The 26,089-nt window shown below is 53.2% G+C and overlaps 8 protein-coding genes across 8 annotated transcripts; 3 read left to right on the forward strand and 5 right to left on the reverse strand.

Annotated features, from left to right (window-relative positions):
- Positions 1-607: 607 nt before the first annotated feature.
- On the forward strand, positions 608-5,079 carry BDP55DRAFT_107608 (muts domain V). The gene is made up of 4 exons (XM_060565359.1): positions 608-1,501; positions 1,561-1,735; positions 1,788-4,186; positions 4,245-5,079. Exons 1-4 carry the CDS (start codon positions 1,085-1,087, stop codon positions 4,917-4,919), a joined length of 3,666 nt encoding a protein of 1,221 aa, XP_060430629.1. The 5' UTR covers positions 608-1,084; the 3' UTR covers positions 4,920-5,079.
- A 191-nt stretch (positions 5,080-5,270) lies between these two features.
- BDP55DRAFT_727933 (major facilitator superfamily domain-containing protein) lies at positions 5,271-7,186 on the reverse strand (the record flags this gene model as incomplete). The annotated part of the gene is made up of 2 exons (XM_060579375.1): positions 5,271-5,288; positions 5,345-7,186. 2 exons carry the CDS (start codon positions 7,184-7,186, stop codon positions 5,271-5,273), a joined length of 1,860 nt encoding a protein of 619 aa, XP_060430630.1.
- A 2,053-nt stretch (positions 7,187-9,239) lies between these two features.
- Positions 9,240-11,877, reverse strand: BDP55DRAFT_727934 (uncharacterized protein; the record flags this gene model as incomplete). The annotated part of the gene is made up of 3 exons (XM_060579376.1): positions 9,240-9,856; positions 9,932-10,204; positions 11,817-11,877. The coding sequence occupies 3 exons, from the start codon at positions 11,875-11,877 to the stop codon at positions 9,240-9,242; spliced, it is 951 nt and encodes a 316-aa protein (XP_060430631.1).
- Positions 11,878-12,294: 417 nt separating this feature from the next.
- BDP55DRAFT_581063 (putative polysaccharide biosynthesis protein) lies at positions 12,295-13,602 on the reverse strand. The gene is made up of 4 exons (XM_060570819.1): positions 13,342-13,602; positions 13,251-13,275; positions 12,895-13,179; positions 12,295-12,805 (listed from the first exon to the last, which is right to left on the reverse strand). Exons 1-4 carry the CDS (start codon positions 13,396-13,398, stop codon positions 12,708-12,710), a joined length of 465 nt encoding a protein of 154 aa, XP_060430632.1. The 5' UTR covers positions 13,399-13,602; the 3' UTR covers positions 12,295-12,707.
- Positions 13,603-13,840: 238 nt separating this feature from the next.
- Positions 13,841-15,310, reverse strand: BDP55DRAFT_631256 (uncharacterized protein; the record flags this gene model as incomplete). The annotated part of the gene is made up of 1 exon (XM_060572262.1): positions 13,841-15,310. The coding sequence occupies one exon, from the start codon at positions 15,308-15,310 to the stop codon at positions 13,841-13,843; it is 1,470 nt and encodes a 489-aa protein (XP_060430633.1).
- A 1,585-nt stretch (positions 15,311-16,895) lies between these two features.
- BDP55DRAFT_661658 (major facilitator superfamily domain-containing protein) lies at positions 16,896-19,519 on the forward strand. Its single transcript, XM_060574745.1, has 5 exons — positions 16,896-17,020; positions 17,076-17,160; positions 17,374-17,940; positions 18,032-18,605; positions 18,668-19,519. Exons 3-5 carry the CDS (start codon positions 17,391-17,393, stop codon positions 19,311-19,313), a joined length of 1,770 nt encoding a protein of 589 aa, XP_060430634.1. The 5' UTR covers positions 16,896-17,020; positions 17,076-17,160; positions 17,374-17,390; the 3' UTR covers positions 19,314-19,519.
- A 298-nt stretch (positions 19,520-19,817) lies between these two features.
- BDP55DRAFT_741920 (pyruvate kinase) lies at positions 19,818-21,737 on the reverse strand (the record flags this gene model as incomplete). The annotated part of the gene is made up of 3 exons (XM_060580455.1): positions 19,818-21,184; positions 21,244-21,461; positions 21,540-21,737. The coding sequence occupies 3 exons, from the start codon at positions 21,735-21,737 to the stop codon at positions 20,017-20,019; spliced, it is 1,584 nt and encodes a 527-aa protein (XP_060430635.1). The 3' UTR covers positions 19,818-20,016.
- Positions 21,738-24,105: 2,368 nt separating this feature from the next.
- On the forward strand, positions 24,106-25,637 carry BDP55DRAFT_727939 (uncharacterized protein; the record flags this gene model as incomplete). The annotated part of the gene is made up of 3 exons (XM_060579377.1): positions 24,106-24,211; positions 25,340-25,382; positions 25,499-25,637. 3 exons carry the CDS (start codon positions 24,106-24,108, stop codon positions 25,635-25,637), a joined length of 288 nt encoding a protein of 95 aa, XP_060430636.1.
- Positions 25,638-26,089: the final 452 nt, after the last annotated feature.

The following is a 26,089-nucleotide window of genomic DNA, read 5'->3' on the forward strand; positions in this document are numbered from 1 at the left end:
CATCCTTCTGAACCTTCTGCAGGGCCGACCCCACTCGAAATATATGAACTAAGCAGGTTGGCTCGATGCATCCGTGCAAACAAGTCACGCTGGATACCCGTAAGAATGGGACCCGAGCTGGATGTCAATTCGACTCGGTATTATGCATTTTGATAAAACGACTGGATGACTCTCTTGTCAGAGAGGCAGAGTTAACGCTTGGTGTGAGCGATGTCGGTGGCCACACTGGTTCGGCGATGCGAGACGGCTGACCTCCCGGTCTGATTTTGCCCCTGGTCTTCATTTACGTTCTTCAGACATTATTGTAATCTTTTTAAAGCCTCGCATTGCGAATTTAATGAAGTTGATATATGTATGTAGTCAAGGCACTTGGGACTTTCGCTCCAGACTCCATTGATAGAAACCGATCAATCATTCGCTTCTGAGGTAGAGGGACACGAGTGAAGGCGAGTATCCGCCAGGAGAATAGAACACGCAAGGTAAAAAGATCATGATGTAGACCCAATTGAACAAAGTTATTGCTACAGGCCGCAAGGTCCTTCCGGCTCCGTCGCTAAAAGATGAAGTCTCGATATCCGTCGTGGTAGCGGAAGGAGGCAGTCTTTTGAACGTTACCTAAGGCACCTGAGGGCTGTGGGCACAGGCACAGTATGACCCCCACCAATGGCCCCTGCAGCCGTGTCCCCCGGTCGTTCAATTAAAGGCAGAACGCGGCCCCGCCACTCCAGACGCGTTCAAAGCGCGACTTTCTCGAGTTTCCATCTAACTTCTGGCGCGTCATCCCGGCACTGGTCCCCAGCTTCCGCCCCGAGTGGGATCAGTTTCAACACACCAAAGCTCGATCTTGTCGGGCACCGCGGGTCACCTTTCGCGTTGAGACGTACTGGCATTCCTTCGCTCCTTCAGCACATCGGCATATTTGCTCACTGCCGATAGCTCTTTCCAACCACCAATTCTGTATCCTGTTGACCTGTCCCTTGAAAGCTCACGAGCTTCATCACTCTCGTTACATTTCGCCCATCCATCACACTCTCTTCCTTCCACTTGTCTGCTGCATAACCAGATACCACCAGAAGTCGGCATCATGGGAGAGAGAACCTCCTCTGTCGCCCGTACGCCGGCCAAGACTCCATCGACGCTCAAGCGCCAGCCGTCATCATCGGCTGGAACCCAAAAGACCATTGTTCAGTTCTTCTCCAAATCCGCCAGTGTCTCTCGCTCAACACCGACCCCGAAGCCCACGGCTAAAGCTCCCGACTCGTCTCCTTGCCTGAGAGAGTCGAAACGGACGAACACACTTCCCCAGGCTCCGAAATCTTCCAGCCTTACTCCTGTGCCCAGTAGCGATGCCATTGAGCCCGCAAGCTCTCAGGAGAACTTGAGTGTCTCAACAGTCAAGGTAGCCGATGACTCCTTGCCATCGCCATCTACTTCAGCTGAGCACATGACTTCACAGACCACTACCAAGCTACCTGTGCCATCCTCAAGCCCATCCCGCAAGGTACTTCACCTACTTCCCTCTTAACATCGATAGGCATTGTGCTAATGCTCCCCATCCAGTCTAGAAAGCCTGTCAACTACGCCGAAGCCTCCGACGATGAGGATGACGACCCTTTCGTTCGACTCCGAACCGCAAGCACACGCCGCCGCACACGGACACAGGCCGTCATTGTGGACGATGGCGATGACTATGAGGAGGACGCAGCAAGCAATGACATGCCCGACGACGATGATGGTGGGTATTCTTGTCTTTGCCTAATGGATTATGGTCTAACATACTGAACTAGATATGATTGACTTCGTCGTTAGTGACGAGTCGGATGAAGGCTCGCAATCCAAGAAGCGGAAACGCCCTGCAGCAGCCAAGGCAGCGTCACGGAAGAAGTCTCACGTCTCGTCTCCCATCAAGGAAGAAGAGTACGAAGAAGTAGACGACGAGGCTATGCTGGATGTCCCGATGCCTTCGACCGCTCAGCAGTGGCGTTATGACCCTGACAGCGTTGCGTCTGCCACTCCCCGCACCGTTGCCACCCAACAAGCTCGTCGTCCTACCAAGACGAAAGAGAAGGCGCACACCAGAGATCCGGAGGACCGATATCCCTGGCTCGCCAACATTGTGGACATGAACAAGAAACCTCGAGGTGACCCTGACTACGATCCATCATCGGTGTACGTCCCACCTGGTGCTTGGAACAACTTCTCCCCATTCGAGAAGCAATACTGGGAAATCAAGCAAAAGCTGTGGGACACTGTCGTTTTCTTCAAGAAGGGCAAGTTTTACGAGCTTTATGAAAACGATGCCACCATTGGTCACCAGCTCTTTGATCTCAAGCTGACTGATCGTGTCAATATGCGCATGGTCGGTGTCCCGGAGAGCTCGCTCGAGATGTGGGTGAATCAATTTGTTGCCAAGGGCTACAAGGTTGCCAGAGTTGATCAAATGGAGTCTGCGCTCGGAAAAGAGATGCGAGAGAGAGGCGACACTTCAGCCAAGAGCAAGAAAGCCGATAAAATCATCCGTCGCGAGCTAGCCTGCATCTTGACGGGTGGTACTCTCGTCGATGGAAGCATGCTGCAAGATGACCTGGCTACGTACTGCGCCTCTATCAAGGAGTCCACGATTGACGGCAACCCCGCTTTTGGCATCACATTCGTTGACTGCGCAACGGGTCAATTCTCAGTCACGGAATTTGAAGATGATACCGATCTTACCAAGTTCGAGACGTTTGTTGCCCAGACAAGCCCGAGAGAACTCATTCTGGAGAAGTCTCGGATCTCGACCAAGGCTCTCCGCATCCTCAAAAATAACACATCTCCAATGACCATCTGGAACTACAAGAAATCCGGTAGCGAATTCTGGGACGCAGAGACCACTCGTCGCGAACTCGAGAACAGCAACTACTTCGCCAAGGAAGATGGTGGCGAGGGTGTCTGGCCCGATACTCTGATCAAAGCCAAGGACAAGGACTTGCTCATGTCTGCCCTTGGTGCTCTAGTCCAGTACCTGAGGGTTTTGAAATTAGAGGGCGATCTCCTGTCGCAGGGCAGTTTCGATTGGTACACTCCTATCCGCCGCAACGGAACCCTTATCCTCGACGGACAGACTTTGATCAACCTGGAGATTTTCTCCAATACCGTCAACGGTGGGCAGGACGGCACCCTTTTCGCACTCCTGAACCGCTGCGTCACTCCATTCGGTAAGCGGCTGTTCCGCCAATGGGTGTGCCATCCTCTCTGCGACATCAAGCGGATTAATGAACGCCTGGACGCCGTAGATATGCTCAACTCCGACAGGGGCACGCGAGAGAAGTTCACGTCTCAAATGACGAGAATGCCTGATTTAGAACGCCTGATCTCCAGAATTCACGCGGCTTCCTGCAAACCGGAGGATTTTGTGCGCGTGCTGGAAGGCTTTGAACAGATCGAGTATACCATGGAGCTGTTGGGAGAGGTCGGTAGCGGCAATGGCCTGGTTGAACGCCTGCTGGCTTCCATGCCGAATCTCAGCGAGCCTTTGACTTACTGGAAGACTGCATTTGATCGAAAGAAGGCGAAGGAAGACAAACTTCTCATTCCTGAACGTGGCATCGAGGAAGATTTTGACAACAGCCACGATCGGATCGAAGACATCAAGGATCAGCTCCAGACCCTCCTCGCGGGGAAGAAATCGGAGCTGAAGTGCAAGACGCTGAAGTTCACCGACGTGGGCAAGGAGATCTACCAAATCGAGGCTCCCAAGACCGTCAAGGTGCCGAGAGACTGGCGTCAGATGTCGGCGACTGCAAGTGTCAAGAGATACTACTTTGACGAGCTCACCGACTTGGTTCGAGAGCTGCAAGAAGCAGAAGAGACTCATTCGCAGATTGTCAAGGAGGTGGCAGCTAGGTTCTTCCACCGCTTCGACGCCGACTACGAGACCTGGTCGCAGTCGATCAGGATCATTTCACAACTTGACTGCCTTATCAGTCTCGCCAAGGCCTCGTCTTCTTTGGGCGAACCTAGCTGCCGCCCAGAGTTCGTCGACCAGGAACGCAGTGTTGTCGACTTTTCCGAGCTGCGGCATCCGTGCATGTTGAATGCAGTGGCCGACTTTATTCCCAATGATATTGAACTGGGCGGCGATTCGCCAAACATCAACCTATTGACAGGCGCCAATGCTGCGGGCAAGTCAACCGTACTGAGAATGGTAAGTGACAGTGTACCAAACAAAGCCTCAAACTCGGAATCTCAGCTAACTCGAGCAGTCTTGCATTGCCGTTATCATGGCCCAAATCGGATGTTATGTTCCGGCTACATCCGCTCGCCTTACTCCTGTTGACCGAATCATGTCAAGATTGGGTGCTAATGACAACATCTTTGCGTCTCAGTCAACATTCTTTGTGGAGCTGTCAGAGACGAAGAAGATCTTGGCAGAGGCCACCCCGCGCTCTCTGGTGATTCTGGACGAACTCGGACGTGGAACCAGTTCCTACGATGGAGTTGCAGTCGCACAGGCTGTCTTGCACCACATTGCTACACATGTGGGTTGTGTCGGCTTCTTTGCGACGCACTACCACTCCCTGGCGACTGAATTTGAGAATCATACCGAGATTCGCCCGCGCCGCATGCAAATCGACGTCGACGAGGAAGAGAGGCGTGTCACATTCCTTTACAAGCTGGAGGATGGCATTGCCGAGGGTAGCTTCGGAATGCACTGCGCCGCCATGTGCGGTATCTCCAGCCGCGTCATTGAGCGTGCAGAGGTTGCAGCCAAGGAATGGGAGCACACTAGCAGGCTCAAGGAAAGCTTGGAGAAGGCCAAGTCAGGATGCTATATCCCGCTTGGTATTCTGAGCGACGTGTCGTCCTTGCTCAAGGGCGGCGATGAGATGGAGAAGAGAGGTGTCGAGGTGTTGCTGAAGACTATCGAGGCGCTGTAGAGGCCTTTTTTGCGCCGGCCATGAAGGCGTTAATGACTGAAGTGTTTTGCACGGATAGAAGGTATCCCCATTGTATTATGGTACGGGTCGTGCGTTTCAAGGAGTTATACCAGGCTTTGTAAGAGAGAAAGATAGTTGCTGTATCACAAAAGTATTTGCTCATAGATCGTTCCTGGCAGTTGCATTGCTCCGACTGTAGAAGTGAAATGTTGGTGTCGTATTAGGTGATGAGTGTTCATGTCATGACTTGTATTGTCTTCATTTATGTACCATTGGTGCAATAATACGAGATGCTACTGACAACGCTATGATCTAGATGTTTATGATACTGTCATTCCTTTGGGCCGAGTGCTACGAAGCCTCCAATGTCTGTATGGATTAGCTGGCGAACACTGCAAATAAGCAAAGGATAAATCGAAACTCACAATAGCAAAGCGGCTCTTGGCCCGGATCCGTTCACCAAAGAAGACGAGCGCCCACGGAATCAACGTCAAGCCCGTGGCAATTCCACCGAGCAAGGAGCCCGCGCGTTCCTCCCCCAGATTCCGGAACAACGCCCCAGTGACGAGCGGAAACACGCCCCCGAGGATATTTCGACAGCACGACTGCGCGGCCAACGCCGAGGACGCGTACTTGTGGTAAATGTCGGCAAAGTAGTTGAACGTGGCCAGGTACACCGAGTAAATACCCCACGTCGCGAGCCCGATGCCAAAGGCCGGCGCGATCCAGTGGAATTCTTCCCTTGCTGTGAAGCCGAAGATGAAGAGGCCTGCGGGGAGGAAGGTGGCTGTGATGCAGGTGAAGTAGAGGCGGGACTCGGGTGCCTCTGCGGGGAACCGGCGGCGCATGAAGGTCCAGAAGCGGGAGGATTCGTCAGTGGGGATTTCGGCTCGCCACTGGGGTAGCTGGAGGAGTCTGTCTTGGAGGACGCCGACGATGGTCGCGACTACGGAGCCGACGATCATGGCGGAGAAGAAGCAGCCTGACTGCTCAATGTCCCAGTTCCGCCTACGTGACATTGCCAGAGGGATACTTCCGAATGTGCAGTAGAGGACGGCCCAGGCAAAGGCGCACCAGATGGAGAAGAAGAAGACGACGGGTTCCGTGAAGAGGAGGTGGAATGGCCGGGAGACCGACATGGATATCAGCTTGGCGATCGATGCCCTTTCTTCGTCCTCTTTGACCAGCCAACGCAACCGTTGGGCTTTGAGCTGGGTAGAACATCGACGGCTCGATTGACAAGTTGCAGATGTCTTTTCGAGACCGCAGCAGGAGCAAGCCTGCGTATCACCTCCTGAATCCGAGGCCGTGTCGGTGCCGCCGCCAAGATTCGTCGTATCCTCTAGCCACACGCCGTAGAAGCCCGCCTTTTCTCTTTCTTCATACCACGCGTTCAGGGCTTCGGCTTTCCTCGATAGAATGACGGATCCCCGGCTCTCCTTGAACAAGACAGCAAGTGCAATGACAAGGACGGTGTCGACGATGACTTGGTGCCAAAAGATCCACTTCCATGCCAACGTTCCGTCCCGAGATCCCATCCTCTTGACCATGAGGGAAGCCACCAAAGGGCCAGCTCCCGTTCCGGCTAGAACTGCGCCGCTGAAGAGGGCCATGGGGGTGTTTCTCTGCTCCTTCGCCCACAGGTCCGCAATGACGCCGCCAATGACTGAGCTGAAGACCGAGCCGCCGACACCGACTAAGAAACGGGCGATAAGCATGGCTGTAAGGTTCGGCGCAACAGAGCAGACGGCCTGGAAGATGACATAGACAACACCGGAGATGACAAACACTGGGTAACGACCATAAATCTCCGATAAGGGCGCCAGCACCATTGGTGAAAGGGCAAAGCCGATGCAAAAGGTTGTGATGCCGGTCAAGACGAGGAGCTGCGACGTGCCAAGGTCATCGGCCATGATGTAAGACGGTGGAGAATACGAGCCGGCCGTGTATGCGGTGAGAAACGTGGCCACGCACGACAGCGCCAGCATGAGATTTTTCCGTGGTTGAGGCCATTGCAAAGGGGATGTGTAACGTGACAGGTTCGGGGGTGCTGGTTCTGGCGGCGACTCGGCCGAGTCTTGGAAAAGGACGTCTGCCGGCGCCGGCAAGACTGTATCGAAAGCCAAATTTCTGAAAGTGATTGTGCTGTTGGCGTCAACACGGGTGTCGGGTCTTGGTGGCTGAGAAGCCTCGTTGGCACTTGACGAAGTGTTGGTTCCCTTAGACCCTCGAGGCGCCTTTTCGATATCCAGCATCGTGTTCGTCATTGTCGGAAACTACTTTGTTAGACGGCAACAGCAATGATGTCTGGAGCCTCAAATCAAATTTGCAGGCTGAAGATAGAGAGTGTGAGTCGGTACAAGCTCCATGACCGTTTCCAACTTGATGCTCAACGGGGTTGGAGTACGGTCCATATGGAGATGCGTGAAGCAGTGAAGGAGGCGAGTGAGTGAATCACGACGAAGCTGGCGTCGAGGGAACTGCAGGATATAACAATTTGTGTTAGTGAACCTCCACTCACACGAGAAACGGCAATATGAGACTAAGAAAGGCCGTCCCAGGGTCGGAAATGTGAACGGGAATAACGGCGGATGGATCCCACCCAGTCACGTCGGCAGCGGCTATGCCCCCGGTCAGCCGAGGGTCTACTCACACCAAGGTACCTGATGAAAGGTGGAAGCTAAGGTAGGTAGCGGTCAGAGTCGGGACGAGGACGGAAGTCTGGATGCGATGTGATGCGACGCCATGCGGCACTCTGGCTCGGCCAGCGGCTGGCTGAGAAACGGGAAGAAGGCCGCGATGCCCTCGTCGTTGATCGTGGTAGGCTCAAACTGACGCCCGCTATCTATCCCACTTTCCTCACAAGAGCCAGCTGCAGAGAAGAGCTGGGAAGGAGGCAGAACTCAGAGTTCATCGACAAATGCCACTTGGACAAGACTTGAATGCCTCGAAATGAGCGAGCTGCCCGCCTAAGTAGCACATCGCAATCGGAGGCGCAGCCGCAGGCACAAGCGCAAAACGGGCTGCAGATCATCAACGGGATCATGATTCGTGAGGGCTCGAGGGGGCGTGGGGCATGACTGCTGCGTTGTTCGGGGCCTAGCTCGTTTAGCGCCTCCATGCCTGTCGAGAATGCTTCATCGATGTTCAAGCCGAGCTGAAGAAACCCCAGCTTTCAGATACGGCCAAGCCGAACCCACAGCAAGACGTAGACTCCACATTGAGTTGAAGAAACGGAGTCAGTCTCCGTACGGATAGACTGTGAAGTGTGAACAGACGAGATCGTTGACAGATTCAACTAGTCAGTCGCTGGACCACCCTTTGGAGATGGAAACCGCCATCTTGCCTTCTGGTCTCATCTCGGTTTGGCGTTGCCAAGTTGTCCGGTTTTCTGGCACACCCCATCTGATTTTGGTCTTACCCCGTTCAGGCTTCCCTGTCCATCTGGGGTTGAAGCGGCGTGGCATTCGAACTAACGAAGTATATCTATATTCTTTTCCGCTCTATTCCCGGTGAAATACCCCAGACGGTACGTAGTCTCTGGCAGCGTCATTTACGAAGATGGATCGGTTAACGGCCACTTTCTCCATCCCCACGATGATGAAAAAATGCTTCCTGTTTCGGGCAAACTAGGTAGGGCCACACGTCCAGTACTCAGATTTGTTCGCCAGCTGCTTACAGAGTCTGTAATATGCGCGGTAGGTAGAAATGCGATCGTAATATAAAAGCATACAAGGACCTACAATGCTCAGCTCATGCTCAGCTCAACGACCCTGGCTCTACATTACCACGGTATTGGTAACGGCCATACTTTGGTTGTCCCGTGCGGGCCATGCCGGAACGCTACGGCCAACTGTAGTCTGCGAGCGAGAGTTGAAGAGGGGGTGGGCACTGGGCCGCAGCGGCTTGGTGCTCAAAACCATGCAATTGCCGTCACGCCCTAAGTCGTGGTGCCGGGCCCGTCGCCGTCGGACGTCTCTTCCGTCTTCCAATGTGACCATCCACGCCTTCCAAGTACGGAATTCCTACGCGCGATATTCCAAAAACGTGAAAGATGTGAAAGACAAAAAACGCATTTCATTCCGAAAGAAGCCGAAGGACAGCAATGAGCAGGTACCTAGCTCTTCTCCGAAACCACCTCCACCACCATCATTAACGTTTCGAGAAGAGACTTACTTACATACCCCTCCAATCAACCAATCATATGTCTCCAACTTGACGATGCAAGTGAATCCAGAACCTCTATTCCTCAGCGTAGACCCAATGCTTACCACGATAAGCTGCCGAACGTTTCTCAAAACCAATACCCTCCGTCTAACTTCAACCTCGATAAACGTAATGCGGGTGGCCGACACCATGAAGCTCGGCGGGAAGCTCAGCGACAACCCGTGTTGGATGCAGCTCGTACGCGGGGTATACGGCAGGCAAAGTGCGGAAACTGGCGTTGGGTACCTCGGTTAATGCGTGATAGTGCTGGTATAAGTCGGGCTCCGAGTACGCACGTGAGGTAGCTCGAGACATGGCCATGCTGAGGCCGTTTTCGTTAAAATGCTGGCGAGAAGACTCCCCCTGCTCACCCTCCTGAATGCCAGCAGCAGTAGCAGCAGCATCAGCAGCAGCATCTTCCTTGATCGCATGTCTTCGGCGCATGTAAGCGCGCATGATGCAGAGGAATATTAGGAAGAGAAAGGTGCCACCGACAACAGCAGAAATGATGATGATCAATGTGTTCCTGGGAAGTGTAACATGGGGTTCCTGGTCAGATGAACCGGTCGGCTCGGGCAGCGGCGTGTTCTGTTCGGCAGACGAAAGCGTGGAGGTAGTCAGCGAGGAAAGCTCAGTAGTTATCATGGTAGTCATGATAGGCAACAATGAGGAGGTAGTGAAGGTAGCTGCCAAGGCCGACGTCAATGCTGTCTCTTGGAGGGTGATGGTCACTAGAAGGCAAGATTAGAAATATACCCAAAATAGCGGGCTTTGAAAATCGGAAGGAAGGCGCAAATTAGACTTACCAGTAGCTGTCTTACCACCTTCGGTGCGGATGCGAGTGACAATGGGCATTCCATTCTCGGTGTTGCCTTTGGTCTGGGAAGGGCCGGGCACCGGGTCGCGGGACGGCGAGATATCGTCACGGGGTTGAGAAGCGAACTGGCCCATGGTTGCTGTTATAACGTGAGAGCCGCTTGCCTGAGATTGCTGATCCGTCGTATACCTGGTGTGTAGCGAAGGCAAGAGGCAGTGCAGGGGCAACGCAAAAGCAAGGCTGATGGCGCTGTGGATGCAACCTTCGATGCGTCTGTGGTCAGCTTCTGAGGCGGCTCAAAGTGTGGCCAGAAAGTTAAGAATATCTCTCTCTCTCAAAGCAGTTGACCGGTCTCCTGCCGCATGCATGCGTTACTGGAACACAAGACGATAACCTGGCCGCAGGTAAAGGTAAAGATGTGAGGCGGGTGATGGGAATCCAACTCGTCGACAGGCAAAAAGAAGTGAGGCGGCCGGCAAGGTGAACAAAAAGAAGAGATATTCCACTCCTTCCTCGGCAGAAATGTAGCGAAGGCGGTATATTTTTAGTGGAAGGCGTTACCTTAAAGTACCATCCCTTGAGATAGACACCTTGGTGAGTGGAGATGTGGAAGACGGAAGCCGGAAGGAGAAAAGTCCATAGAGTCCAGATGGAAAGAGCAGGCGCGACGGGAACATTGATGGCACCTTCCTGCCCGGATAATTGATTCATCAAAATGTAAAGTGTATACATCATGGACCCCAAATTAGCGGAGGAGGGAATACACAGCTCCCAAGACGAACACCAGCACCATTTAAGGTCCCTCCCTATCCTACCTTACATAGGTGGAATTTGACGAATCCTGGAAGGAGGTAAGATTCACATGCATCAATGGTCTCAATAAATACTCTTCCTTTCTCTCTACCACGTGCTAATGAGAGGTGGTCGTAGCCCTCTGTCTTTAGAAAGGATGGCTGCGGTTGCAAACGTATCGTGAGGAGATGATAATTCACAATGTCCTTCCTAAGCCATTTCCAAACGCCGCCTCTTTTCCGGTTTTATTATGTGGTCGCAACATAATCCTAGTAGTAAACCCTCAGCTCAAGAAAGTTTGACAACAGCCAAACGGTGTGCTTCCGGTCAAGTATTTGGCTTTGACTTCCTTCTACTTCAGGTGCTGGTACACCGGTATAACATAGCATTTCAGCGAACCTCGCAGCCAATCCAGCAGACTTAGACAAGTCCAAGACAGATGTGTTGAAGTATTCCAGAGCACATTCCCTTTGCTGAGCCCTGGCCAGTTTATCGAACAGCAACTGATTCATGAATGTGTTCAGAGCGCGTATCTACTGATGGCGAGACACGAATTCTTTACACGTGATGATACCCGCCCATGATGGAACACGATATCTGCTGGTCCCTACAGACTGTAGCATATTTGGTGAGGAGCTCTTCGGCCTCAACTTCTCCGTCGTCTTTACACTTCTTGAAATGTCCTATCGGACATCCTCATCCCATCAAGGTTAGCTCATCACCGCATTGGCGCTCGAGTTGTCTTCCTGACAGTGACCAGCTGCCCAGTTTTAGGTGAACTTGACGTCGTGACCATGGGGCAGCCTTGAGATACAGCACCAGAATGGAGTCTATGATGGATACGTCTCATTCTTCAGATGGCAGCACCTCCCTCCCATCGCTGTAGGCATTGCCGCTACCTTGTTCTGTGCACTGTCACGCATGATCTTTTTTGCGATTCTTGGCCAAGTGTGCTGCTAGATTATCACAGAATTTGGCTGCGGTATCTCCAGCATTTCTTGGCCCATGGTTCCAATATAATAGTAGTATGTCATCATCTGTATTCCCGGCGTGGGTGCTTTTTGTTGGAAACTTCAACTTACTATCGAGCTGAGTTATTTTTAGTGAACTCCAGGCGCTCAGCTGACGGGAAATTGTGTCCATTGTCTGCTTGTTTGTAAAATTGGAAGCACGTCCGTCTTCGACAATACACAGCAGACCTACATAGCAGACGAGGTTCAAGGAGTACGCGGCACACATTTTTTACATCCTACCGTTTCTTCTCTGCCTTTTGACTGCAGACCTATGTTAGATCAGAACAGCCAGACATGGAATCAGCAGTGGACATAAACCACAGCACGCATGAGCGCAGGCGAGACTGAGGGAACCCCCCCGATTCTGATATTGGGTTTATGGCATGGGTATTGTGATGGCGGCACATAATCGGGATATGATGAGCGTAGCCCATCACATATTAGTATTGGAAGACGGCCGAGTGTTGGATGAACAGCGCTGCAAGATAGGGGTACTCTTAAACGTCGCTGAACAAGGCCAGCCAAGGGGAATTCCGGACGCATCCTAGCTTTTCACAATCTTTTCATGGAAGGATCTCAAAAGAGTACCTCGATTTCAGTTGCATGGCATGTTACTCAGTTTCAAGTATGGACCTTGCTCAAGTTACCAACATGATTGACTCCCATGATATCGCCTTCTCATGAGCCATGGCCGAGGATGGCGAAGTGAGAGCGATTTCCAGACCTTGAATGCCATACGCATCATACAACCACCGGGTCGAGACCGTGGCATTCCCAAATCCATGGATTCTACGTCCGAGATCATGAGACCATTCGCAGCTCGATATTCATGCCCATAGCCTGTCAACTCGGGCGAAGCGCTTTCTGGCCGAGGTGACGAAGCACGGATGATATCGCAAGTCGATTTTTAACTTGGCGTCGTTTCGTAAGACGGCGTCAATTGTCGGCTAAATCTCCCCTTTAGCTAGACTTGTCGGCTTGGGCCTTCTCGTAGATCCAGTCGTTCAGACCGTTGCGGTTTCTCGCAATCTCAATGGCGTAGAACTGCATACGGGGCGCTGTGAAACAGATCAGCGGACATGCGGGCCGAGTTCACCAAAGACAATTACGATGGGATTCAGGATAAGGTTGGCGGAAGGTCACTGACCGAAAATGACCTCGTTCTGGCCATACTCGAACTTGGGGCTGGCGCGGAGCATGGTGCCAAAGTTGTAGTCGTCGACCTTGTTCTCGTAGGCCATCATGAACTTGCGCCACCGTTCCTTGCCGGTCTTGCTCTTCATTTCGTCCTCGTTGATGGTCGCGGCAGGGTCGAACTCGGGGAAGTCGGTCTTCAGGTGCTCGTAGATCTCGTCATCAATCTTCGTCAGGCGCAGCGTGGAGCCCTTGACCTTCTCAAGGATCTTCCAGTAGGTTTCCATGTGCTGGACGACTGCGAGCAGGCGCTTGCGGTTAGCTCTCGGTCGCAAATAGATTCGAAGGTGATAGTGGTAGTATGCATACCCTTGACGGCGAATTGCTTCTCGATCTAACCGCAAGGGAGAAGTCAGCGCAATGCGTTCGCGACACGAAGAAAGGAGGGGTTCGAGCTCACATCCTCGAGGTTGTCAGCCTCTTGGGCGTTGAAGTTGGAGGGAACTGGCGCCGACATTATAACAGAGTTTCTGGGTTGACTGTGCTCGATTGTACCGAGAGAAGAGGTGGTGATTGTGTGAGCGTGGAGGGGTTGGACGAGGAAGCTTTCAAGATGTTGGTGGGGCAAGCAGTGACGAACAGAGCACTGCTGGGCAGTCAGGCATCGCGGGGTTCTTTTTCCTTCTTTTTTTTTTCTTTCTCCACCTTTTCCCTAAGCTGGAGTACGTACCTACTTGTACAACCGTACCTTACACTGACGTCAAAACACGAAGGTAATAATAACTCCATCGAACTCCAAGTCTCATCAAACCTCCCCCAGCCGAATATGTGTCGATATACTTCAGCGACGACGTTAGAATGAACGTCGTTGGCAGCCACTTCCCATCAATGTTTAGTCTGTGGTTCATTATTCTGAACCGCGGCAGTGCCGCCAATTCACCACAGCCGTAGACATCTTCTCAGATAGTCGCTCTGGATGTCGTTCCATCCCCCAGCCAGCTACCTTCTAATTCTCGAGACGACCAAGCCGACATTGCCCAGTCAGATGTCACGAACGCCTGTGGACTAGCATCGACCTCCCTCTTTGACATGCTTCGTCGCAGTTTGTGGACCAGGACTTGCATTCTGTGTTCAAGGCTCGCCGCGTCTGTGGCTACCGATTCTTGAGACGTCCTTCCGATCAGCTGCGTTCTGTTGTCCGGACGTTCACTTGTGTCGCCGTCTTCTGAAATCTCTTCAATAGGTCTAGACGCATAGCCGACCGACATACGTCCATTCAATGCGCTTTCGTACGGTCGTGTCAGCATGACTGCTCCCTCTGGAAGACAAAGACCGCGCAGGTACTGTCGAGAATGATCATCCAGTTGGAATTTGCCATGTCCTTTATCGACCCACGATTTCTGACCGGGAATTCGCGGCCATACTGAAGAAGGCGCCACGCGATAGGTATGGTGCTTGACCTCATCGCTTCTCTCGGGGATGGGAAAGATACGGCGCAGGAGAGAATGCGTATAGCCGTTGCTGAAACCACAGAGGCGCATCGAGTCGACCATGCCCTCTAGGCGTATGAAGGGCTCGCAGATTCTTAGGAACTCGTCTGGGCAGTAAGAAAAGTCAGCACCGTAGTTCGATCGCTTGGGTGCAAACACCTGCTCCGGTTCCGTCGACGTTCCTTGGTCGTTCTGGTCGGCAGCAGGCCTGGAACCTGGAGGCAGATGGTCGGAAGGGCGTTCACCCCAAAATCTCCGGCAGAGTAGCACAAGGCTCTTGAGCGTCGAGTAGGTTTTACGCCTCAACTGGCCTTTGACAAAAGCTCCTATGAGATCGTCCATGTTGACGGTTCCCGCGCGTAGTTTGCAGGCCTCCTTGCCTGGTCCGAAACCTAGCCGCGTCAGGTCGAGCTCGACGATAACTTGCTGCATGAAGTGGCCGTATTTGTCGCACCACAGCGTTGCCAAGGGGTTCAAGTATGGCCCAACGAAGGGCGAAAGTGTGATATGGAATCGCTCTTCCATAAGAAATGCCACCATCATGTCCGCGCGCAGAGCAAATGATACATTGAGATACGGCTGCAGAGGCCCCATGGCAGCCGCGAGCGAAGTGTACTCATCGTCACTCCAAACCTCTCTCATGAAACGACCGTCGTTGAGGCAGATGGGTCTGTCGGGGTTGTAATCGGCAATGAGACACTGACATATCTTGAAGCGCGCAACTGCGGGTAATCTGAGGTACGGGGAAATCGGCTCCTGCTGTTGCTCTCGCTTGTGGTCGGCGAAGAAAATTGTGACCGAATTCTCAAAATCAATGGCTTTGTCGGGCAACGCCTGGCCACGTCGATATTGATGATAAACGATATCGATCGACCGATCCCAAGGCGGTAGGTTCTGGCGTGTTGATCCAGCTGGCCATCCCGACTTGGGCTTTTCCATCAACGTTCGGGCTGCCTTCTGAGGAATGGCCGCGGGAAAGGGATAGGGCAAAGGGGTCGAGATATTTCTCGTCAATGCCGACTTCGGCTTCGTCACTGCGGCAGAGTCAGCATCGAAATTACTCGACGGCGATCAACTCGAGAAATGAAGGTGGTTGAGGTGCGAACCCACTCTTGCTGATGGTGCAGTTACGATACTGCCAGGTTGACGGTCCCGAGTATCTTGTTGTGGTTTTCTTTTCCTGCTAGGCCTCTTCTACTTTCTTCAAGTGAAGTAAGTCGCCAGATTCAGGAATAAGGTACGCGAAATATTTGGTGTTGTGTTGTTGAAGTGCACAACAGTCACAGTGGGTGGTGAAGAATGATTTCTCTTTCCTCCAGGTAAGGGTCAGATTCATTGAGAGGCCAATTGCGTATTCTCCTCTACGTGTACCCACTTCCATCTTCCTCCCAAAGCTTCACTTTCACTTGATTTTCATCTCATCTCTTCACTGGCGCTCCTGCCTCTAATTTGAGGAGTAAGTGATTTGGCGCCTTGTTCTTTTCGAAGCTGAACAAGCTTACTGAAAACAGATTCAGCCAGAGTTCATCGTCACCAGTCATTTCTATGCACATTGAATTAGTTTCCAAGCTTCATATCAAGAAAACTTCGTTTACATAGCTCTGCAGCTGTTCGTGTCCGGTTTCACACCGATGGCCGACCCGCTTCTTCGGCGCCGAGTGGATCGTGACTCCGTGCATCCTTCGGGAGCTTAATCGGCCATGCTCCGGTGATGCACCTGAGGTGGTCATGGTAGTACCATGGCGAAGGGGAATCGCTGCCAGTATACTGTATTCATTGTTTATGCAGGCTCTCTACTTGCATACACTATTAAAAGCAGTCAATATCGTCGAGTTTGCTGTGCCGTCATTACCAGAGGACAGTCATTCGTCGGTTGGTGCAGGGGTGTTCATTCAGAACTGACTGTATGCCACGGCTCGGTCAAAGGACAGCGAGGTAAGTCGGAGATACCGGCAAAATTTCCCCCTCTCCTTACGTCTTGCGAATAGAAAAGAGGATGGTCAAGCGCAGGCAATCGAAAGGGAGGGCTGCAGAGATCTCGCCAAGCGTATTGGCACCGCGCATCTAAGCTTAAGGGGACGAACGCCGCCGTGACGGCTCGGTTGGTCCAACGGGAACTGGGCTTGCTCCAACGGGAGCTGCAGCACCCATGTCACGGACAGCAAGTTCTTAGTTGCTACCCCATTCCCCATTTCCCCCTCCAAACGAGCCGTCAAACCAATACCTTCAAATCTAACCCTAGTCTCTTTGAACGGGGTTCGGGTCGGAGTTGACAACTTCTAGCCTTCTCCTCCCCCATTCCCTCGTTGATTTCCCCCCAGAGAGCCCCCAAGAGAGGGAGGGGAAACACGCGCCAATTGAGGTATTCGGCTGCGTTCACCCATGTTGAGGGTGGTGTGGAGTGTGGTCTGACCTCGTCGAGTCAAATCCCCGTTACGATGGCCGATGGACAGCGACAGACCACCTGGTTTGTTTGTTTAAGAAGCGCAGGGGTCCATGACTTTTGTGCTTGAGGAATCGTTTGCCTCTTGCTTCTTCTTCTGTTGAGTGAGTCTTTGGCGGATACCCGATCTCTTGACTGATGTAACATTATACCATTTTTCATTTCTTACGCTTGAGATCACGACATCATTTTGACTCCAATTGCATGTAATACCCAAGCGATCAATTAGAACAACTCACTAGAAGCTCATATTGCTAGCAGACCAGCTTATCTGAGTAGATCTACAAGTGCCGTTTGTCGCGAAGGACTGCGGATCTAGGCCTTCCTGGATATAAAATCAGCTTAGGCAAGTCTGATCCTTTTCATACACGGAGACTCACAAGCATCCTACATGATTCGAGGAGGATGTAAACACAACCACCATATCTCCAAATGCCAAGCCGCCGGAAAGCGTTCCTGAGTGCCAAGCTTTAACTCTCACACTTCTCGCAGCTCCTGGCAGACACACGGCTCCACATGGCTGCAGTGTAAGTGGTCATCGAAACTAACACCAAGGCAGGATACTATCAAGCTCCAATGGCAACAAACACAGAAGAGCCGCGCCACTCCGCGGAAGAAGGAGCAACAGCGAGCAGCATATCCCACGAAGATAAGGAGGCAAAGGGTCTCTATCGACTAGAACGCGAACCCACAAGAGAAGAGAAGACGGCAGAGGCCCTAGCAGAGGGCCACGATGCCGACATACCCTCCAGCATGGGCTACGTCCTCGACGAACGCGGCGAAGAGAAGAGGAAGCACTCAATCGCGCTGGCCCGGACGAGATCTCGCAAATCTATGGCGCGCGAGGATGTGGAAAGGGGCGTTGGTGGTGGATCGGCAGAAAAGGACGGCGATGGCGACGGCGGCGAGAGCTCCGAAGACGAGAACATTGTCTGGTGGGATGGTCCGGACGACCCGGCGAATCCGTACAACTGGCCGAGCTGGCTCAAGGTCCTCAACTGTAGCCTGATCAGTGCCATGACCTTTGTCACACCACTGGCGTCCTCCATCTTTGCCCCCGGCGTGCCGGACCTCATGCGGGAGTTTCACAACAACAGCCCCTATCTGGCTGCCTTTGTCGTCTCCGGTAAGTACACACCTCTCAACCTCTTCTCACTCCATATATCATCCATACTCAAGGGCAAAAAAAAAAAACAATACTGACAACAAAAACGCAGTCTACGTCCTAGGCTTCGCAGCAGGGCCCCTCCTATGCGCGCCCCTCAGCGAAATCTACGGCCGCACGATAGTCTACCACGTCTGCAACCTCTTCTTCATCTGCTTCAACGTCGGCGCCGCCCTCGCCCCCACCCTCAACGCCCTCATCGTCTTCCGCCTCTTCGCCGGCGTCTTCGGCTCCGCACCCATCACCAACGGTGCAGGTTCCATCTCCGACATGATCCGCCAAGAGAAGCGCGGCGCGGCCATGGCGGCGTTTAGTATCGGTCCCCTGCTGGGTCCCATCATTGGCCCCGTCGCGGGCGGGTTCCTTGCTGATGCTGCGGGCTGGCGATGGGTCTTTTGGCTCATTGTTATTGTCAGCGGGGTGCTGAGTATTGTCATGCTCGTCTTTTCGAGAGAGACGTACGCGCCTATTATTCTTGATAGGAAGGTGAAGCGGCTCCAGAAGGAGACTGGGAACCCTCTGCTGCGGTCGAAGCTCGATATTGGACTCTCTTCGATTGATTACTTCAAGCGGGGCATCATCCGTCCTATCAAGATGATTGCCTTTTCCCCAATCACTCAGATCTTGTACGTAATCCTACTCTCACATTGAACCTCATCACGATGACCATTACTAACAACCCCAACAGTGGCCTCTACATCGCCGTGGTCTACGGCTACCTCTACCTAATGTTCACCTCCATCACCTCAGTCTTCATGGGAACCTACGGCTTCAGCGCCGGCACGTCAGGCCTAGCCTTCATGGGCCTCGGCGTCGGCTCCATGATCGGCGTTGTCTTCTTCAGCCTCTCCTCCGACAAATACGTCAAACGCAAAGCCGCAGAAGCAGATGCCGCAGCCGACGAAGCCGGCACCGTCCGGGAGGGGATGAAGCCGGAATACCGCCTCGTCGCCCTCCCCGCCGGCGCCGTCTTTCTCCCCGCAGGCCTCTTCATCTACGGCTGGACGGCCGAGTACCACATCCACTGGTTCGTGCCCATCTTGGGCACGGCCATCGTCGGTATCGGCAACCTCATCATCTTTATGGCGTTGCAAATGTACCTCGTCGACGCCTTCACCGTCTACGCCGCCTCGGCACTCGCCGCAAACGCTGTCGTGCGATCCGTGGCGGGAGCGACGTTACCTCTTGCGGGTCTGAAGATGAATCAGAATTTGGGCGTTGGCTGGGCGAGTAGTATTCTGGGTTTCATCGCTGCCGCCATGTTGCCGGTGCCGTTGCTGATTATGAAGTACGGCGAGCACTTGCGCAAGCGTTTCGAGCTCAAAGATCTGTAAGTAGACATGGCTGGATGGATCAAGTCTGGAAGGACTGTCGTGTGGGACATGCAGTATTCGTAGACAGAGAAGATGTACATCATAGTACCCAAGTCAATATGGCATTTTCTTGATGCATGCCGATGGAGGGGTATGGATGAATCATCAAAAGACTCCAACGAACCTCCGTTCTCTCTGGGCTCTATCTCGCTGGTCGCTTTTGAGAGACCTTCCTTAGTGATCAATGATACATCGTAGTACGTTGCTTCCATATCAAGCTGATCCCGCTGGAGACTTTCCTCGCGTCTGTTCAATGACGCGAGCAGAGCTGTTCTCACCTGGCCCTGGCTGGATAAGGATGGGGCAGTTTTGTTAGTGTCCTGAAGAGGTAGCATATGACTTCATCGCCTCGAGCCCTCCGTGAAAGAGACTTCGTCTCATTAGGTCCGTCATTCTGAGCTCCCTACGAGAGCTGAGGTGTCGTCTGATTGATTGTTATTCTGCTTCGGATGAACTTCAACACGGGTAATCGCATTTCGACGATCCTTTTTTATTTATTTTTTGGAAGGTGATATCAACTTTATTCATGTGTGCAAATCATACTCGTGTGTGCTGGACAGTCTAGTCCACCATCGTCTATCACGGTTTACTAGGTACTTTGGTATCTCCCGCGCGCCGACGGGCATCTCTTTCTCTTTTCATTCCTCATCCACAATCCAATCCATTACAACGTTCCAATGCCAAGGTGCTCGGGGTCGGCCTTGACGATACGCAGGGTGTTTGTGTTACCCATGCCGCCCTTCCAGCCCTGAACAACGACGAGAGTGTCGCCCTTGCTAACGACGTTGAGCTCCAAAGCGTGCTCAACACCCCACTTGATGCGGCGGTCGACATCCTCTTGCCAGTTGACCTTGCTGAAGTCGGGCTTGGCCTCGGGGAACAGGAAGGGGTAGACACCACGGTACAAGTGAGCGTAGCGGGATGCGGAGGCGTTTCTTGTGACCATGAAGATGGGGCAGACGGGGCGGTACTTGGACAGAAGGCGGGCAGACTCTCCGGATGTGGAGAGAACGATGATGCCACCAGCGTTCAGGTCGAGGGAAGCTCTGACAGCGGCCATGGCGCAAGACTCGACAACACTGACGGGGCGCTTGACCAGGGTGCACATCTCCTCGAAGTGGGAAACGTAGGGGATGGTGTTCTCGGCCTTGAGGCAAGCCTCGTGCATCTCAGAAACGGCCTCATTGGGGTAGCTACCCTTGGCGGTCTCACCGGACAACATGACACAGTCGGCACCGTCGGTAATAGCGTTACCAACGTCACTGATCTCGGCACGGGTAGGGCGGGGGTTCTTGATCATGGACTCGAGCATCTGGGTGGCGCAGATGACGGGCTTGCCGGCTCTGTTGCAGAGGGCGATCATCTTCTTCTGGGCAGCGAAAACCTCGGCGGCGGGAATCTCGATACCGAGATCACCACGGGCAACCATGACACCGTCGGTCTCGGCGAGGATCTCCTCGAAGTTGTTAAGACCTTGACGGTTCTCGATCTTGGCAATAATCTGGATGTGCTTGCCCTCGGGACCGAGAACATCGCGGATGTCCTGGATGTCCTGGCCGCGGCGGATGAAGGAGGCAAAGACCATATCGACGTTGTTCTTGACGCCGAATCTGAGATCGTTCTTGTCCTTCTCGGAAAGGGCGGGAAGATCGACATCGGTGTTGGGCAAGTTGACACCCTTCTTGGAGGAAATGAAGCCGTTGTTACGGGCGCGGACCTCGACAGTCTTGTCATCCTTGACGCTGAGGACGTCGAAGGCGAGGACACCGTCGTCGACGTAGATGATGCGGCCGGGCTCAATAACCTTGGTGATGTTCTTGTAATCGACGTACCTATCAGAATGACGGTTAGTATTGTCGAGCAAGGACTATGTGGGGAGTGAAGAGCTTACATGTTGTCGGTGTCGCAAGCAGTGGCGTACTGCTCATCGGTGGTGAAGTTCAGGACCTTGCCGGCGGCGATGGGGAGATCCTCATCGTTCTTTGTGTTTCCGGTACGGATCTCGGGGCCCTTGGTGTCGAGGGCAATGGCAATCTGACGGCCAGGCTGGGCCTTCTCGGCGGCGCGGGCATTGTCAATGACAGACTGGTGATACTCGTAGCTGCCGTGCTGTTCAGAATGGAGGGGTTAGCAAGGTGCGTGGACTTGGTGGGGGTTATCTTTTAGCGTCGACGCCGGGGAGCTTACGGAGAAGTTCATGCGAACAACGTTCAGACCGGCCTTGCGCAGAGCGTTGATGGCCTCGACGGAGTTGGTCTTGGGGCCAATGGTGCAGATGATGGAAGAACGACGGTAGTTCTTCTCGGGCTGGTAGGCGGTGTCGAGGCTGGAGAGCCATGCGATCTTGCCACCGACATCGAGATGGTCCTTGGCGGTAGCAGCCATTGTGTCTAGATGTGTGTATGTGTGTTTGGACGGGTGATGAGGAGAGTTGAGAGGAAAAGATCGATCACCGTAGGATAGAGGAAGTATATAGCAGAGGAGAAGTGTGCTACTTATTAAGGATGGTCGAGGCGAAAGGGAGGAGTGGAAGAGGAGGAGGGGTCTAATGCGGTTGTTAAATCCTGCTGGGAGTGGGGGTGGGCAGAGAGAAGACACAGAGAGGTCAAGGCAAGGTCAGGCAAGGTACGTAAGGCCAAGGGGAGAGATAACTAATGAAAAAAACTAGGTATGATAAAAAAAGGTCATACAAATCGACGAGGTTGACGAGTGAGACTCTTGTTTCTTAGAGGGTGGACAAGCCAATGCAGGATTTATGCACAAGATGATGTATTTGAGCATCAGCCTCAGCCAGGTATTTGTTGAAGACCAACCTAAGGTCCTTCAACCTAGGGTGCTTTAAGAGAGACAAGAGAGGCAGACACGAGGGGCAGGGACGAGAAACAATTTGCTCCTGACCCAAACAAGTGAAGCTGCCCGGCGGCGCGCTCCTCTTACTTGCTGTCGGCGGTGGTGTCGGCGCCTCTTTTTTTTTTCTCCCTCTTTTTTTTTCTCCCTCTTTTTTTTTCTCAGTCTGTCCGGGTGGCCGCCGCTTTGCCCCTCGTTGAACTTCGTTCCCTGCACCGGCCGGCACCACCCCGTTTGGTGAGGTGAGGGGGAGGAAGGTGCTGAGGAGCCTTGAGCTGCCCCTCAATCCAACGGAGTGGTCTGTGCTCCTCAGTCCGTGGCCGGATGGCAGGAGGGGAGCCCCCCAAGTACCTTCCCTCCAATCCCTGCCAGAATTGGAAATGGAAGCAATGGGCAAGTGCACCTAACTGCAGCTTTGGCAGTAGCAACTTTTTGGGGTGACCCCCCCCCCCCCCCCCCTCCCCCACCAATGTGAGGAGCTTGCGGTGACAGGTACCCTGCCTGCCAGCACCTGCCTTACCTCAGCTCAGGTCTCAGGGTCCCGCGCTTCGCACCTGCCTGACACCTCCCACTTTCATCCACCTTTTTGCCATCTCATGTTGACCAAGAAAAAAAAAAAAAAAAAAAAAACAAGAGACGACGGGAAGAGACACGGAGGAGCTTTACCAGGCAGCAGACCACCCAATTGAAGCATAACGTATTCCTGCTTCATCTTCTGCTCACCTCATCTTTTCCACCTGTTCACCTTGCTCATCCACCAGCTGGAAACGCTTGGCCAATGAAGCAACATGCCCACGGGCCGAACAAGGTTTACGCAAATAGCACATACCAAAACGGCCCGGGATATGGTGAGGCGCCCCAAAGTTGGGTGAGAGGTGAGGTGAGGTGAGGGCGGCACGTCAGGCCAGCCCAGAAAAACAGCGTGGTTTCAGTAGACGGTAAACAAGAAAATAAATAGATGCCAACCGGAAACCGCAACAGAAACATTCAAGGGGTACGAAGTATCAACGCAACGCAATGCAATGATACGACGGCACGACCCCAAGACCACCGATGGAGTGTGATCCACTCACCGAGTATCCGTACGTCGTGCTATTTATTGCCCAACGCTCAAGCCTATCGAGCTGGGCAACAGACACAAGTAACAGCAACTACGATGACAACATGAACATGAAGAGAACGTGAAAGGGCAATAAGAGGATCGAATGATGGAAGGAGGTGATGCCCGGATGAAATGGGTGACGATGAGGGATTTCAGTCGCTTCCCCTGGATCCAACAGCATCCAACTGTCTAGCTCCAACTTCGGCCATTCTCTCGTTTTATTTCGCTTCACCATCCTATCCTCTAACCTCTCACTACCTCAAGGCTCACCTCGCCGTCATGCAACTTGCATCTGTCTGACAGGCTGTTGCACACTGGCGCAGCTTCCATTCTGCGACGGAGCTCCGACCAAGCTCCCTTGGGCTGAGTCTGAGCCTGAGTCTGGGTTGAGCTGCCCGATTTTAAAGCCTCAAACACTCAACAAACTAGAAGCCCATGCCGGGACGGGCGGCGGCGGCGGCGGCGGGCCACACACTTCCTTTGGCTCTTTTCGTTTTGTCTCCGGGTCTGAGCTTCTAGGTTCCTTTGCCAAACGGCAAACCAGCCCGGTCGCCCGACCCCTCCAGAAAATGGAAAATGGAACGCACCCATGGCGCCTTGAAAAACGGCAAATAGCCCCCCGTGGAAACAGGCCCCTCCATCCGCTGGAGAAAGGGCAAGGACTGCAAAATGCATCACCTTAATCCTTGGAGACTGAAATGGATGAGAAAGGCCGCTGGGTCTCTCTAGGCCAGAGAGAGTATCGAAGTGGAGAGGTCCCTTGGCCCACTTGCACCTTGGCAATGCCTCGCACCTCTCATAAAAATGGCAAATGGCGACAATGCATTTAGCCATGACTCTGTCAGCTCCGGCCAGCTCCAACCTCTCAACACCTGCGTGCGGGCCAATGGCCATCTCAACCATCGCAAGGGTAGGTGGACCGCCGCCGGTGCACCATCGGACAATTCCACTTGTGCCGCGGAGGAGAGCAAGTCCAGGCCCCCATCCGAGCTCCGGCTAATCCGCATTGTTGGTGACGCGATTCAAACCGTCTCGATGGTTCGGGTCCGAGTCGCGCTTCTTGCTTCTATTTCCCTCATCATGTCGCAGGGTTTGTGCCAGGAGAGTGACACCCGCAAACTGATGTTGCCATGGAGAGCCCCACAGGAGACATAAGGAGGAAGATGGTCAAAACCCCCGGGTAGGACACCTTGATGCTTGAGGTCCAGGACTCCAGTGTCTCAAAGACAGGTGGTATAATGGTCAGCAAGCCATAGCATCGTCGCTTCTCCACTCGAAGCCACACGAAGATGAGCTTAATCGACCTCGCACCACCTCCATGACTTAGGTAGGTTTCGATCCCACTGAAGATACGACACTCGACGATGCCGCTCGTGGAAAATTCCACAGATAAGATAAGATATGCACCCGCCTACATATCTCATCTTATCGGCATGCTTGATACCTGGCGCCTGAGGCATCTAAGGCTGCTGGTGTGCACAGTCCACTTGGACAGTCCTTCGCCAGTCAGCCGGGGGAGGGATCATACTCCAGTTGCTCCAGTGTGCCTGCCACCTCCCGTGCAGGCGAGCCTTGTCTCATGACCTACAACCTTCCTTTCGAACTCTGACTTTTTGAGAGAACGCCCCATTTCAATACCGCCACAACTTCGAGACGAGGACGCTGCGGATCGAAAACCTCGAGATAACAAGATCATTGCGGGAAAAGCGACAAACGAAACCGACTCTGACATACCTTTTCGAACAACTTGCACCCAAAAATGGTTGGTCCAGCCTTCCCCCCCCCCCAATCAGGCCGCTGGCGAGCCGCCCTCGTGCTTCTGGCTCGCCTCGCTGCCTACTTTAGCTTGGAGATTTGCTCGCGCAGTCTTAACGCCTCCTAGCTCCTAAACTTGCTGACTCTGGGCCTCTGGTCGAAGATTGGACGTTTGACTCACTACGCATTCGATGCGGTGCTCTGTAAGTCTGCAGTCGTCCTTCTGTCGGAATGTCATTGTTTCGTATCGTATCGGTCGGTTCGCTAATCTTCGGTTTTTCAGTCTCCGCCTTCCTCGCTGGCATGCAGCGCTCGACCGGCCTGACGTGAGTGAACAACCCGATATTCCGATGCGAATACTAGAGCTCCCTCCTCGACGACGACAAAGACAGAGACGCAAGCAGCGGCTAACATGTGCCCAACTGGGAATCGTCAGACCCAGTTTCAAGACAGACAGAGCTGCCGGCGAAAACAAGGACATGACGAAGTGGATCGAGAAGTATCTCGGTGTCGGCGAGTGGGTGATGGATCAGTCCGTCGCTATCGCCGGCTCCAGCGGTTGGTTCGAACGCAGGCGATAAATCGAAAACATCGAGACAAACACCAGTATCCGTAGACCCGTTTGCCAACGAACCCGCCGCCCTTTGGAGTCGAATTTCTCCATCCTCATTCCTCTACAACCTTACACCAGGTCATTTTGTTTTTGCCGCAATACAAGGCTGGAAACGCTTTGCGACTACTCGGAAGAAATCGGTACGGGGGCCTCCCTTCTCGGCGGTGTAAATCCAAGGGGGTATCGACAGATCATGAACCGGGTGTTCTCGTGGGCTGAATTCGCTGGTTGTCGGAATCTCGAAAAAGCAGATTCGTGTCTCTGCATGCGGGCGTTATGGGCGAATCAGGGCGCATTTTTCTCTAGCTGTACTTCCTTGGGGAACAGGAAACTGAGCCCTCACCGGCGATCTCTTGGTTTTATTATTGCGAAAGGGTCCCCTATGGGCACCGGGCTACCCCGTGTAAATCCTTACCACCG

The sequence above is a fragment of the Colletotrichum godetiae genome (genome assembly GCF_030913485.1).
Source record: "Colletotrichum godetiae strain CBS 193.32 chromosome Unknown BDP55scaffold_17, whole genome shotgun sequence".
Taxonomy (NCBI): domain Eukaryota; kingdom Fungi; phylum Ascomycota; class Sordariomycetes; order Glomerellales; family Glomerellaceae; genus Colletotrichum; species Colletotrichum godetiae.